The sequence below is a fragment of the Aulostomus chinensis genome, chromosome 22 (assembly GCF_037954235.1).
Source record: "Aulostomus chinensis isolate RoL2024-O1b breed Wild chromosome 22, RoL_Achi_v1.0, whole genome shotgun sequence".
Taxonomy (NCBI): Eukaryota; Metazoa; Chordata; class Actinopteri; order Syngnathiformes; family Aulostomidae; genus Aulostomus; species Aulostomus chinensis.
Window position 1 is genome coordinate 9,279,879 of NC_141341.1, and position 14,072 is coordinate 9,293,950.

Here is a 14,072-nt window from a genome sequence, read left to right on the forward strand (position 1 = left end):
AGATAAGAGGTACTGATAAGCTTGAAGGCTAACAATAGCGATTATCCCATGATTCCCATGCCACCTCCAATCCTTACACTCATGTCAGCAACTAATCAAACTGAGGCACAATCTAAACTTGGCTCACACACAGAAATGCATCTTTCACATAAAAAAAAAACATGTTAAGTAGACCACAAAAACAGTGTTGCACACACAGGTTAGCCTTGACCTTTGACCACCAAACTCCTGGGTTCACCCTGGAGGTTGCGGTGGATGTCCTCAAGGCGTCCCAGATGGACAACCAAAAAACAATGTGCAATGTGCAGAGGCTCAAAAAGTGCATAATAAGAATAAAAGCCACAGATAACTTTTACCCTTTTCAACTGCAACACATTTGTGTTCCATCTTTATTTTTTAATATAAAATAGTCATTAAACATATAAATATGTAGTCCGCCACAGCTCGAGTTCATTGTAACTGATTTGTGCAGTCATCATAATGACACCTATTAGGTTGACTACTTTCAGGGTGAGTCTTTCATACACGCACGCACACAGGAGTCACACCATCATCTCTGCAACTGACTGGCCAACGCAATCTTAAACACAGTACTACATAGTTTTGTAGGTTCAGTGCCTAAACATAAGAGAGCTAACAGTTGGTTTATGGTAAACTAGTGAGAAAGGTGAGTTTAATGGCAGTGACTGGATACAGGAGCAACACCTCATAAACGGCTGACTAAATTAACTACTGGATGCAAACAAATCAGCACCAACAGAGGATGGAGGTTGGAAAAATCTGCATTAAGGTATGAAAGCTTTCTTCCAGATTACACTTTTCTCTGTGTACTGCACATAGGAAGATCTACTCTAATTTCTGATGCTGGGTTTCCACATGCCACCAAGAGTCCAGTTTGACATTTAGAAGCCGTATTTGGCCTGCGTCTGCCGGCGTGTTAGCTTGTTCTCTGCCCAGTTGTTTTTCAGCTCCAGCTCACGTTCCTTTGCCTAAGAAAGAAAAGCAAAAAATGTAAAGTACCGATAAGACTATCAGAGATATGAGCTCTGAACGGCAACGATGTAAATAAATCTGAACTCTGAATGTCAGCTGTATTTGCTAGCTGTTTTCCAGTCAGCTGATCTGTCTGTCAAAGCTGCTTGTGGCTACTGCAGCTGCCCTTAGTGCAGGCTCAACATGACATTTCCACTCAGCTGAGGGTGGAACTCCAGGGGCTAAGATGTAGCTGCAGGTCGACCAGGCTGATGGGTCCAGGCAGAAGACTCACCTGGTGAATGAGATATGTTATCTGGTGTTTGCGCCGCTGTTGTCCTGTAGGTTGTTCTCCTTTTCTCTGTAGAATTCAGAAAGGCGGGGAAAAAAAGGTTTTTGATTAAAAAAAAAAAAAAATTATGATTTTTTTCTATTGTCTGTTAAATAGTTTGTCTGCATTCATTTTTAGACATGGTAGAAACCTCAGGATTTACATTACTAAATAAAAACAGTCCAGAATGTTGATTGAGCCATAAAGAATTTACTGCCATGGAGGCAAACCAGTCATATATGTATATAACACATGATGCACCAAGTATCCCAGACAGAATACATCACGAGTTGACCCAGAGCCCATCATCATCCCTGCTGCCTGAAGGGGGTGGAACAGAGATGGCCGCTCACCTTGCTGTACGACTGGCGGTTCTGCTTCTCCTCACTCATGTTCTTGGTCATCCACTGCTGGTTGCCACTCAGCTGGTCATCCCCTTTAATCTCCAAGAACTTCACCTCCTCTTTGCCGCGGTTCCTTTTCCCCTGCAGCCGCATGAACTGATGTGCAGAAACAAAACCCTCATGTCAAGATTTTCTACCCGTTTCGAAGGTCATAGAGTTGCAGCGCTATTTCACAACTTGTTTTTACACCCGGAACTATCGCTGAATGCAAATAATACAAGGATAGTGTTGGGCTGAACAACCAGTAAACTAATATTCTTATAGAGAATAGATTTATTAAAACAAACAATACAAAGAGGCAGCACATTTCTTACTGCTTCATCATCAATCATTGCAGAGTGACCAGGCTCTTCAATCTCTGCCAACCCGGGGTTAGGATCCTGGTAATATGCTTCATTGTAGTATCCCTGTCCAAGGAGACAATGTTTGGATTGTCACTTAAATCCAAGCAGAGTTTTCACTCATTCATAGCTGGTAAATAGCTTTAGTCAGTCATTATTTCTTTGTTGTACAGTTGTGGTTAGCTAAACTGGGACGCTGACAATCTTCATGTCCACTGCTACTCATGAATAGTGTGTGTGGTAACTGCCTTGTGCCAACATGTGGATGTCACTGTAAATACCTGATGATTAAACAGTCACTGTCCTGCACACAGGTTTAGCAAAAACTTTCAGATCCAATGACCTGGGTTACCCTTGACTATGATGTTATACAGGATCTCCAAAGACTTCCATTCAACTGAGGGGTACACACAAGTTAAAGCTACACTATGAGTCATGTTTACCTGAGGGAAAGACTCTGGGCCCGCCATGGGCTGCTGATACTGAGGATATTGACCTCCCCATGAACCAGCTCCCTCGTGGCTTACCCCAAAGTCGAGTGGAGCGTCCGACTGGCCTGGTTCATCAGCAGCTGACAACGGAAGAGGATCCACGGGGGCAACCGGCTCAGGGTCTACACTTGGGATGATGGCAGGTAGAGGTTCTGGACTCTCCGCTAAGGAAAAGTAATTTTGTGGAGTTATGTCTTCCTCTTTATCCTGGTCATCTGTGGCTATTTGTCTAGCCAGCTGCAGTGCTGCTGACTTGGCTGCAGCTTTGATAGCAGAGGGAGATGCGCTGGAACCAAGCAGACCCGGGACCGGTGTTCCAGGTTTGGAACCTTTGGGCTCTTGGCGTTTGGTGAGTGTGTGAGGAATCAGGGGCCTGTCAATCTCCTTTACTGTCAGGTTTTTGGGTTTTGGTAGAAGAGAGGAGAGACCTGAGCCAGCAGCCTTGAAAGGAGCAGAAAGATGGAAGGAGGCAGTGATAACTCTTTCACACAAACAGAAACAGGTTTTTATGCTGATTCTGCTGAAGATTCTTTGAACCTTGGTTCCATCCAGCAAACTACCTTGTTTCCAACAGTTCTTGATCCAATTAAGGATCACAGAGCGGAGTTGCACAGCGCAAAGCAAAACTACAGCATGACCTATGTGTGCGGTGCTTACATACTAAACATTCTGAATAACAGAAAGAAAACGGTTTTGTTTCGACTTAGTTTACCACATGTAAACAGTCATGTAATGTGACTTCAAGAAAGTCAGAGTCATTTCTGATTGATCTACAGTATAAAAGTGAAGAAACTTCCATATTCATGAACAGGAGCACAATGACAAATAATCGTACCTGAGATTGTAGTTTCTTCCTTGCTGGTTCATCATCGTCCGAGTCCGACTGTTGAAATAGCATCATATAATCAATAAAATACCACAACTTCTTTCACTGCATTGGCAATGGTTCAGAAGCAACTCAGTACTCACATCCTCTCTCAACATCTGCGGTACTGTGATCTTCACGGGCTCTGTTCGCTTCCTCGGCTTAGGCAGACTGGAAAATAAGCCTCCCTTGGATAGCTGAGGACCAAGGCCATCGTTTGACGCGCTGTCCACCGGTGGAGGTCTTGATCTTGCCCCCTTGCTGGGTACATCGTTCCCTCCGACTGAGCTTGTCTTTTTAGGAGCGGGTAGGGCTGAAAAGAGCCCTCCTGTGCTTTGTTTGCTCTCCGGGACCACAGAGGAGGAGGTTTCATCTGAGTCGCTATCATCACTGCTGGCATAGGCGACTAAAGACATGTTGGATGATGATATTTAATAATATGCTACAGTAGCTCGAGGACATGGATAACCACTCCCCCCTTGATTTTGCTCTCAAGCCCGTGCTTAGGCTAGCTTTCCAACGACCTGCCTTCACCTCAAGGAACAGTAATCGGTTCAATACAGCCACCCAGACAAAATAATCCCCAAATGAGCAGACGTTGCAAAAAAATCACAGCAGGTCCGACGGGGGCCTGGCAGTGAGCGCTTTAAATGAAAGGACTAAACTTCACTTAGCTAGCTATCGCTAGGCCGCCGCCGTAAACGAATTTAGCTAAAATGCCCTCTCACGGTCAAATTTAAATAACTCGAGGATTTCTCTCATTATATTGCATCCTTTTACACAGCAGATAAGTTTTAGCACATAAACCGGTCTTTCTGTACGGTTTTATGCCATCAACTTGACCTACTCAGTCCCTAGGCTCCATCAAAACATTTGCTTCCATCGTTCATGATTAATGAACATGACAACTGCGCAGCCTTCTGCGCAGCTTCTTCTTCTTCTTTTCGAAGTTGTGGGCGGTAACAAAATCGCTTTTGGTTGGGTTACCGCCACCAACTGACGTGGAGTTGGTAGTAAAGATCCAGAACGGAGCCAAACCTCAAACTAAATGGTCGTCCGCGGCCAAATATCAAATACATATTGTGTTAATAACACGCCTTTTACGGTGTATATCACTGTCACTGATGCATTTTGTATAATGTCTTACTTTAAAAGTGCCAAAATAATTTCCTGGACAAACTCCAAAAAGGAGACTGTACTTCAGGCTTTGACAATCTGTTGCTTCTCAGTAGCTTGATAATAGAAAGGGATGGAAGTTACTGAAGAACACAGGCTGTTAATGCATTTATTTTAGGTTCATTTGAAGGGAATAAATTATGATGTGTTTCAGTGACTCTTCCCTGCTCTGCAAAGTCAACAAAATATAGATAAAGAGCATTTTTATCTAATAAGAAACCCACCATAAAAAGTGATTGCTGTATAATCTCTGAAAATAAATTTGTATTATTATTACTATTGGGTTTATTATCCATCCATGCATTCCATACAGTCAATACCACTTGTCTTGTTGAGAGTAATAGAGGAGCTGGAGCCTCTGCCAGACATAGCCAGCAATTTGTCTTCAAAATTGTCTTTGTATTAACACACCAACAGAGAACTCCTGGAAATGGCCCTGCCCTCATGGGGAAATGGCAAAATTAGAAAATAAGACTTTATATCCTATTCATTAATCTTGTTATTCTTAAATACTCCAGACAGAGTGTCCAACACTTTTAATCTGGAGTTATTTAGAATACTGGAGGTCTCTTGCTCACTATTCTCTCTTGTTGGGTTCTTTCATATTTTTCTTTCTGAAACATATTTCTGGCAAATCAATAAAAATCCACACTTGTGGCTTCTTTCTTCTTCTGTCAAATGTCAGTTATTGGTTAGTAAAATCAGGGCCTAAATTCTCCAGTGTCAACTCTGGGCATTTCCGAAGCTGAATCTGGTATTTTAGACTCAACATGTTTAAATTCTATTGAACCCAGCCCCAACCTCAACATTGCAACATTAACTAAGTCATTCTAATCACTAAACATTGGTGCTCAACCTCATCAAAGCTGTACAGCAGAGTAGAAAATATCCCCTACAGCCAGCTCACAAAAATCTGGTAGAAAGACTTCTCTGAAGAATTGAGGCTTTTAAGGGAGGTTACCGATGTGACTTTCTGAATAATGGCTAAATATACAAGTTTATTGTGTGGGTGTTCCACTGAACCAACTATTACAGAAGTGTAAATTGTCAGCTCTGAGTTACAAAAGGGAAAATTAACCAACTGGACAACATGTTTGTTCTAAGTCATCAGTACATTTTAGCAATTGCAAATATATCTGGCCATGTGTATACTAAAACAATTTACTTTTAAATGGCATCAAATATGAAATTTTGGTGGAAAGATTAGATGCATTTCAGGAAATTTTCAAATATTTACAAAAAAATCAAATTTCGAAATCAGCCATAAACTGTCGTGTAACTTTCTACAAAAATTACAGTTATCGCTTAATTTCATAAAATTATATTTTTCTTTTCTTTCTTTTTTATTTTTACATGAACTTGCAGTGTGGGGTTTAAACCAGTAGGGGCGCTGCGGTGCAACCTGTGGTGGGGGCGCGCCTGCTTGAGGGAAGCGGGTTTCAATTTCAAACCCAAACAGTCAGAGGGAAACGCTAGTAGGTTATGCGATAACATCAAAATCAAATAACCGCATCTTATAGCCGTTAAACTGACGACATTTAATCACAAAACAAAAAAACTCGTACCGTACACTTATTCCGCGTTGAGGTTACAATTCACCAAATCCGCGGAAAAAGTCGCTTGCCGCGTCTTCGCTCCAGTCATCTGCGCCTTTGGATGACAAACGACGCTCGGCTTATTTGTTGCAGGTGTTGAACAACGAGGATACTTTACCACATTAAATCGACCTCTGTCTTTTAAATTGCACATTTATCTGACACAGCAACCCATTCTGCAAGAAACATGCCGAGGTCCAACAGGCAAAGGGAGTACAAACCTGGAGATCTTGTATTTGCTAAAATGAAGGGGTATCCACACTGGCCTGCAAGGGTAAGCACCGTAAATATCTTCTTTTTTTTCTATCGTTAGTGTAAATTGTTAATTTCACCCTCTTTGACTGCGTCTTCGTTTCTCATTTCAGCGTGTTTTACTGCTTGCTCCCTATAATGGCTTACCCATGAGGCCTAGCAGTGATTAGCAAGCTAACATGTTAGCCTAGCTTGGTCGTACGAGCTACGTTGTTGCTCCCTCACACGGCGAGGCAACAGTTGCACATTTCTTGCGGGTGATTCATCGTACCAACAAGCTCATTAATCACCCTTTTAGGAAAATAAACGTGAATATTCTTCATTGAGTAACGTCGTCATTCATATGCCCTTAGTATTAAACACATCGTCCCTCAGGGGCCCTGTTAGCATAATGTTAACTTCAAGCTTTTCTGAAACGTAGAATAATGATAGGGTACGGTTACTACGGACAATATTATGTGATATCGTAAACAAACGTGAATATATAACACATTCCAAATTAACTTGGGTTAATGTTGAAATACCAAGTGTGAATCCCCTGTAATTTAAATGAAACAAAGTTTGTTTTAATTCAGCGATGCACTTCAGAGCTGCAGTTTAACCATATGTTGTCACCGCGACTTGAAGGTACCTGCCCACACTTGTTGCGACAAGTGCCTGCTACAAATCCTAACTTTACCTCCGTAACGTCATCTACGGTCAGCAGTGCTTTTCAACACACTGGACGTTGTGTGTGTTAACCTCATAAACACTTAGGAGTTACAACATTTCTGTCAGTATTTCCAGCTCGTTCAGTATGAATGGAAACATACAAATTAGAGGAGTAAATTAAAGTAGGTTTTGCTTTGTAAGGCGGTATTACGTGTGCGGACATTACGTGTTATGGGCATTTATGAAGGAGGGTGAAAATAAACGCACTTTGTTTGCACATGTGGGACCAAAAGTTGTAAAATAAATAAACCTCTGGATGTGATATATCAATTAAAAAGAAAACACTCACACGGGGTCATTAAGGGCGTTTTTTAACTAATATCTTCTATCAATTGACTTAACGTAACACAACTGCTCTGCTCCTCCTCTCTTATCAACCGCTCTTCATGACAGCAGGCCCTTCCCCATCTGTCCTGATGCAGCCGGGCCTGTCTGGCTGGAGGTTGGAGGCAGACTGACAGGATAGAGCTTAGCTGTCATGATTGTACTTTCCAGTGCCCTGGAGTCTTACCGTGATCTCTTAACACACAAATAAACACAAGTGGATTGGAGGAGCCACAGTAGTGCGCTGCAAGGATTCTTAAAACATGGAACAGTGAAGTAAATTGCTGCCCTTCTGCTCTCATTTTGAGTTGAATTATAAGGGAGCTGTATAGTAAATGAACTACCTCCATCAAGCTCGGCTGTACTGGTTGCGCACACAGGGTATTATATTGTGATACGGCTTCTTTTTTATAGAACATCTAATTTCATTGGTAGGACAACAATATGGAAAATATCTAAATATTGATTTTTTTTCCCTTTTCTTTTTTGAACTTACATCCCTGCTCATCATTGAAAAATAAATGTTTTTCAAACTTTGGACTGTTTGTTATCCAAAAGAGCAATTGGGCATTATTACCTACATCTCTTAAAATTTGGAGCCTTTTTATGTCATTTGAAAAATAAAGGATAATCAAACAAAACACAGCAAGAAGGTTCCGGGTTCGAGTCCCAGCTCCAGCACAGGGTCTTTCTGTGTGGAGTCTCCATGTTCTCCCTGTTCCTGCGTGGGTTCTCTCTGGTACTCCAGCTTCCTCCCACAGTCCAAAGACATCAAGAGGGGACGAGGCTGATTGATACTCTAAATCAGGGGTGTCCCAACTGGTCCAGTAAAGGGCCGGTGTGGCTGCAGGTTTTCATTCCAACCAAGCAAAAGCAACACCTGATCCAACAAATGAGCTGTGTGGACACAGCTTAGTTGATTAAAGTAGAATCAGGTGTTGCTTTTGCTCGGGTGGAATGAAAACCTGCAGCCACACCGGCCCTTACTGGACCAGTTGGGACACCCCTGCTTTAAATTGACTGTAGGTGTGGCTGTGAGTGTGAATGGTTGTCTGTCTATATGTGTTGGCCCTGAGATGGGCTGGCGAACTGTCCAGGGTGAACCCCGCCTCTCGCCTGAAAGCTGCTGGGATAGGCTCCACCCCCCCACCCCCCCATGACCCTTAACAGGAATAAGCGGAAGAAAATGGATGGATGGAAACAAAACGCATAATGCAACTTAATTGATAATGAGATGAATTAATCCCAGCCTACACGTGGGTTTATTTGATTACTCAAAAAGCTCCTGCATTTAATTCTCAATAATACATATACCAGCTCAGAGGAAATGAGCTCGGCCTTCTTTCGTCAGAAGCGACCTTTTGATAATCCCAGTTTCTCTAAAAAGCATCGGATTGATTTTTGTGTGTTTCAATTCATGATTTGATATTAGAAGCCTGGCTTTATAAACTCTGTTTAATTTACAGATTGATGAGTTTCCCGAGGGTGCAGTCAAGTCCCCATCGAACAAGTACCAAGTCTTCTTTTTTGGGACTCACGAGACGTAAGTAAAATGGGTTAACCCTTCAGGTCCCCCTTTACTTTTGACATGTGATCATTTTATGTGTTGACGCAAACAGCATACATTTTTCGTGCATTTTACCCATATTCTGGAATTTGAATCTCATATACAGTATTTACAGTTAGATAAATGGATAAAATCTGTCCCATTGAAACAAAAGCACTTTTAATCCCACTGCCAAAATGTACTTCTTTTCACTGTAGCTTCTCTCGTCTGGACTGTTTTTGGCACTTCTGCTGTATTATTACGTTGCAGACCATTTCCATGAATGTATTGAATTAAAACGGTGCGGCTTTATTGTTATGGGTTTTAGAATGTTGTTTATTTGCTGTTCAGTGAAATGTACATTTGCACAGGGAAAGGTCTCCCCCCCTTACAAATTTATTAAGTTTATTAAAACTATGCATATTAAGAGGCCCAGATCAAGACAACTGCTTGTCAGATTGTCATAAAATTTTCATAGATATTCATCATCCCTAGTGGATGATTTGGAATAATTTTGGGGGGACTGTTTCCCTTTTTTTGAATTAAGTTCCTCCAAAACCATTGCTTCAGTCCCAGACAAGTGATGGGCAGGTTTCCCCTGAATATGAAAATCATGATGCATTATCATCCTTGACTGACCATCATCATTGATGACCATTGTATCAACAGGGTTGGGTGGAGGTCACCGAGTTATTTGACCTCTGTAATGTTCTACCACCACAGGGCTTCCCTAGGGGCCAAAGATTTGTTCCCGTACGATGAGTGTAAGGAGAAGTTCGGAAAAGCGAACAAGAGGAAAGGCTTCGCTGAAGGACTCTGGGAGATCGAGAACAACCCCACTGTCACACACGAAGCCTACGAGGTGTGTGTAACTTATCAGATAGGAGCCAAGTTATTGTACTCTGAGTAAACCACATCAGAGTTGTGTTTTCTGAGCTGCTATTTGGGGGGGGGGGGGCTTTTTCTCAAAAATATTTGAAAACAAATACCAACTTATTGGCAACCCTTTGAGTCTTAGTGTGGGCTTGTGTATGTTTTATTGGATTGAAATGTTTGGTTATTAATAATGCAGAAAGATATTAAAAGATGCAGCAGTGTAATTAAAGCCATTGTTTAACGAGGCAAACGGTCAGAGGTGTGTCCTCCTATAGTTTTTAATATAATGTGAGATAAAAAGAAATGATTTCTTCATCATTTGCAATATTTAAATCTGTTCTTAGTCATCAAAAAAGGGCAATGCCTCAGAGGGAGCAGGCGATACAGGTAGTTCTGAGAAAGCGGATGCCGAGGGCAGCAGCGATGATGATGAAGGAGCCTTGGTCATTGATGAGAAGAGCGAGAGGGGAGGAAATAAACGAAAAGCAGACGAGTCCACAGAGGTGAGCTTTTGTCTCTGGAGCAAGTCGGAGTCAGTTCACGATGGAGCTTTTTGTCTCGCTGACACTTGCACAAACGCTGTCGTAGGCATCACCCAAGAGGCCAAAGGATACAGAGGCAGAGGGGGACTCCAAGGTGGACAACAGCAAGTCTAGCGCAGAGGCCAAGCTGAACGATGTGGCTGGACCCAAGGCAACCGCTCCCTCCTCACACGGCGAGTCAAAACCGGAGGCCCAGGAAAACGCTACAACAGGGGGGCAGCTAACAGCAGAGAAGGTGCAACACGCTCCTCAGACATGTCTTTCACTCAGGAATCAGCAGCTTGGAAGGACTCATATTTGATTATACAAACATTTAATTACACAGTTGCTGATCATCAGCACAAGCTAACATCATCAGTTCATAAACTGTTGCTGTTAAGTTTTTAAAAAGTAATAAAGATATCATACACTCAGTCTCAATATGCTGAAGTTTTAATGTAGAGACGACGTTTCGGCCTCAGCCTTTGTCCAAGTCTTTCCAACACGTGATCACAAACACACCTATGTAGCACAGCTGGTACTGATTGCTTAAGTTTTAAATACGGGTTTGATGAACGTGACATTTTTGTAGATGAGTTATTGGTCAGAGACAAAAAAAAAGCTTTTGTTCATTTGAGTGTTTGAGACGGTGACGTTGGGAGTGACGTAGGACCCGCACCAATTCCTGTATTTGCTGGTAGCCATGAAGACAGTGCCAACATGACTAGCTAGGGTGACTTAAGGTTGACCGACTTTTTAAGGTGGACCAGCTGTTCTTATTTTTCAAGTCTGGTCTGTCCTTCATGTCTCCCAGCCTCATGGAGACAACTCTGGCCTGGAAAACATTGTGGCCGCTACTGTCCAACGAGGGTTCGCCGTCCTGGAAGCGGCTCTCATACGTCACCTCCTTTTTCAGAAGGTGTAAGAGCTGTAAATAATGGGTTTTGTTCTCTTGTATTCTCCCTGCAGCCTGCGACAGACAGCGCTTAACGTCAACTCCTCAACAGAAGAAAACCAAGAACCTTTGATGCTTCTCGCTGGAATTGAAGCATCAACACGATTACCTGCAGGATGCCAGATCTCAGATGTTATAAATTAATAGGAGAATTTTAAAAAAAAAACCTGTTTGTATTCAGAAACAAATCCTCATTTGTTATTTTGGGATATTATATATCCCAAAAAGAAAAAAAGTTTGCTAATCTGATTTCAAACAATAATTGAGCCCTTTGAGGTTCATTTATAAATGGGATTTTTGGTCTGTATATATTTTTTATTTCTAAGTGCAATTACATAATTACAAAGAGTGAATGCTAGGTGTCAAAACTTCAATAAACACTGAATACATGTTAAATAAAGAGGGGAACATTTCAACCACAAATGATTCATATGAGACTATTAGTGGTTTTCAACCATAGATATTGTATAGGAAAATAATTTTTCACTCATGCTCAGCTTTAATTCAAAAACTTCCACTGTTTCACTTAGTTAACCAGCATCATCTTAAGTCACCTATTAAATTATTGGATACATGATGAGTTGCAGCAGTGCTCCTGGTCTAGTTCAGTGTAGGATGGTTTTATGCAACACAGGTTTTGTTGCTTAGGTGTAGTGTATGCTTCATCGCTGGCGTTACCATTGTGTGGTCAATGTCACCCCCCCACATGTTGCCTTCTTGGGTTTTTTTTGTTTTTTGTTTTTTTATATGTATTGATTATATAAACCCCATTTAAGAAGAACTATTTACTCTGGCCGATCTGGAGTAGCTCTCATAAACTAACAATGTGCATTCTTGAAAGCACAAAAGACATTCCTGAATGTTGGGTCTAGAAATGTTTCAAGTCAAGCTGAGACATTTGTCCTGGTTTTAGTGGGCATCATCTCTTCCAAACCCCTCCAGTTCATATTAATGTTGCCATTGCTTGACCTTGTAGATGTTAATCATGAACAATTGATTGAGTTGCATTCAGTAATTGTTTGTACCAAATATATTTCTCAACTTTCAAGTGTGTTGCCAGTGGTGGACAAAGTACACAACCGTAGTACTCAAGTCATATACATACATACACACACACGTATTAAAAAATATCTCCACAACAAGCGAAAGTTCAGTTAAATTTAAGTCCTCTTCTTGTTAAGAACAACATGTGGTTTATTTGTGGTAAGCATTTAAGTCCTATCGCTTCATTTCTGAAATATTAACGATTGAGTTGAGATTTGACTCGAAGCTCTGGTTCAGAACAGTCGCAGCTTCTTGCTGGCACCATCGTCACCACCGGCGTGCTGTGGAATTTTATCAGGCTTTCAAACTTCGAAGTATCCAGTTTCTCAGACCTCGATGGTTTTGAATAGAGCCCGCTTGTGAGCGAGTATTCTGTTTTGCCTCCCAGTTAACACACATTCAAGTACATATTCTTGAAAAATGTACTTTGTTACCGTCCACCACTGACATGTTAATACCAACATTTACCGAGATCTTGATTTTGAAAGAAATTGAATCTACAGTGAACAATCTTGTTTCCAAACTTCTAAACTGGATTTTTTTTATTTTATTTTGTGTGTGTGTGTGTGTGTGTGTTCTTTTTAAACTTAGTAGTCTTATTATTTTGGCTGTTAAAGTTGTGATGTTTTGAAGGAGTGTTTTATTCAACTGTAGTTAAATTATGTGGTGGTGCTGGTCCATGATTGATAGTTCTGAAGCAATCTAAACCCCCTTGACGTTCGACGGTATTGTAATACCGGACCTGCTCATCATGTTACTTGGATTGTCAGTGCTTTAGTGTTCTTTCCTGTATTTAGAAACACCATTACTGAACCTAAGGGAAAGCTCTTGGCTCTTGTAAGAAAAATGCTATTTACAATTGTGTTTAAGCTGGTTGATACACACTTCTGCACCCATCTTCCCGTCACAACACCGCTAATCTCGCTGTAAAAACTTATCAGAGTTCCCCACTCACATCTGGAATTAATTCCATGGGAATCATTTGGTATCAAAGTGTTTTTCTTGGTTTCACTTTTCTCAGTTAATTTCAAAAGCTGACATGAATTTTAATCTGCTGCTTAGTTTACTATTGTAGTTGCCAGTCCATTTAATAAACATGTTGATTATAAGAATTTTTTTTTTTTTTTGGGTCATGTTAATATTCAATAAAATTCGCTTGCTTGTTGCAATTTCTTTACTTCCTCGGTCCGATTAGCACCTGAAATGGTTAAATCTTTACCGTTGCTCTCAAATAGAATTTTTCTGCATGTGGTGTAATCCTCCTCATGAAACCATACTGCTTAGTGTCACTGGCTCACGATGAAAGTTACACTCAACCAAATCTAATTGTTTTCATCTCTCATTTTTCACACTTGTGTATGAAACTAACTATGACACAACTTGTGTGTGTGCTTGTGCACTTGTCACTAGTGATTTGCTCCTGAAAGCGACTGGCTGCACGGTTTGGAGCTGTAGATGTCAGATAGCTGAACTAGTCGTAGTTGTGTAACGTGTCCTGACAGCTTTGGAGTTGTCATGCGGTTTGCTGGAGAATGAGATCTTGTTTGGATGGCGACGCTGATCTAAATTCACCCTGTCACACTGCAAATAAACGTAAGAGATGTTTGCATCAAACACACCATCTTCTCTTATTTTAGATTTATTAAATTGATGAACTTAAGACAAGCT

General features: G+C 41.2%; 2 protein-coding genes across 5 annotated transcripts; one reads left to right on the forward strand and one right to left on the reverse strand.

The window, feature by feature from the left end:
- Window positions 1-104: 104 nt before the first annotated feature.
- Window positions 105-4,330, reverse strand: prcc (proline rich mitotic checkpoint control factor). 4 transcript variants are annotated; one of them, XM_086193718.1, is made up of 7 exons: window positions 3,509-4,330; window positions 3,375-3,422; window positions 2,576-2,980; window positions 2,013-2,114; window positions 1,657-1,803; window positions 1,268-1,333; window positions 105-989 (listed from the first exon to the last, which is right to left on the reverse strand). In XM_086193718.1, exons 1-7 carry the CDS (start codon window positions 3,818-3,820, stop codon window positions 903-905), a joined length of 1,167 nt encoding a protein of 388 aa, XP_086049844.1. In that variant the 5' UTR covers window positions 3,821-4,330; the 3' UTR covers window positions 105-902. The 4 variants fall into 4 exon arrangements, with proteins under 4 accessions (XP_086049844.1, XP_086049842.1, XP_086049845.1 ...); XM_086193716.1 differs by having other exon boundaries at window positions 112-989; window positions 2,492-2,980; window positions 3,509-4,328; XM_086193719.1 differs by having other exon boundaries at window positions 114-989; window positions 2,022-2,114; window positions 3,509-4,328.
- Window positions 4,331-5,999: 1,669 nt separating this feature from the next.
- Window positions 6,000-13,787, forward strand: LOC147240644 (hepatoma-derived growth factor-like). Its single transcript, XM_086194036.1, has 6 exons — window positions 6,000-6,449; window positions 8,929-9,005; window positions 9,732-9,870; window positions 10,229-10,387; window positions 10,473-10,661; window positions 11,375-13,787. Exons 1-6 carry the CDS (start codon window positions 6,363-6,365, stop codon window positions 11,393-11,395), a joined length of 672 nt encoding a protein of 223 aa, XP_086050162.1. The 5' UTR covers window positions 6,000-6,362; the 3' UTR covers window positions 11,396-13,787.
- The last annotated feature ends 285 nt before the right edge of the window (window positions 13,788-14,072 follow it).